Here is an 878-nt window from a genome sequence, read left to right on the forward strand (position 1 = left end):
AATTCCAGAGAATAGGATCTGAGAGGGTTAAGCTGACCAGTACTATAAAAGGAAACAGAAGAGTTTGTAGAAAATTTTATTACAAGAAAGTCCAGTCCCATTATATGTCTCTATTTCCCTTTGATGCATTTAACAGAATGGATTATATAGAGAAAAAGGAGTAATAAGCAGAGGAGGCAGAGCCTGAGAGAGCTCAAATGCATTACTCATTGCTATTCAAGGAACAAGTAAAAGGTCAACCACGGGGCCATAACCCCTGCAGGGTAGCATCTAGCTGTCAAGGTGCACAGGCACCAGGGGGTTACCCTCACAGGCAATGACAACACGCCTAGTGCTGGCCCTGGCCCCATATCTGCAGTTGTAGGGCGAGTAACCTCCTGTATTTCTGCAGTCTGTGACTCTCACTACACCCGCATGACAGTTCATCCTGCCTCTCTTGCACCGGATATTGGGGGTCCTGCAGATGTTATTAATGGTCCCGATGTCTTCATGGATGAAGGTGTTGAATTTCTTGCAACCATCTGAAGTCATCCCTCGTCTTTGCATCATCCTGTTGCAGTACAAGTCGGTGCCACCTGTCCCTGTAGAGTCCACATGTTGCCGCTGGAATCCTTCATACGTGCCCTGGCCATAGGAGGGCTGCACCAGCCCCAGCCCCAGCAGGGTCAGCAGCAAGAGCAGAAGCAATGAAAGGGTCTTCTGGAGAGCCATCACTATGTTGGAGGTGCCTGGAGAGAAACAAAGGGGAAGGAGAAAGGAAGGTAAGAAATGGGCACCAGAGAGAGGTGTTGAGAATGGCAAGCTGATATTTCCTCAACTCTATAGTCTACCCTTCCTCCCTACTTTTCTGCTCACAACTTTTCTCATCACTGCTTCCC

At 48.2% G+C, this 878-nt stretch overlaps 1 protein-coding gene across 1 annotated transcript in view; it reads right to left on the reverse strand.

Annotated features, from left to right (window-relative positions):
* Positions 1-214: 214 nt before the first annotated feature.
* LOC102254750 (ribonuclease 4) overlaps positions 215-878 on the reverse strand; it is an 11,818-nt gene continuing 11,154 nt past the window's right edge. Inside the window, exon 2 of the mRNA XM_005862006.2 lies at positions 215-728. Coding sequence (XP_005862068.1) covers positions 271-728 — 458 coding nt within the window. The 3' untranslated portion in view covers positions 215-270. The remainder of the gene's footprint in view (positions 729-878) is intronic.

The sequence above is a fragment of the Myotis brandtii genome, unplaced genomic scaffold (assembly GCF_000412655.1).
Source record: "Myotis brandtii unplaced genomic scaffold, ASM41265v1 scaffold1571, whole genome shotgun sequence".
Lineage (NCBI taxonomy): Eukaryota > Metazoa > Chordata > Mammalia > Chiroptera > Vespertilionidae > Myotis > Myotis brandtii.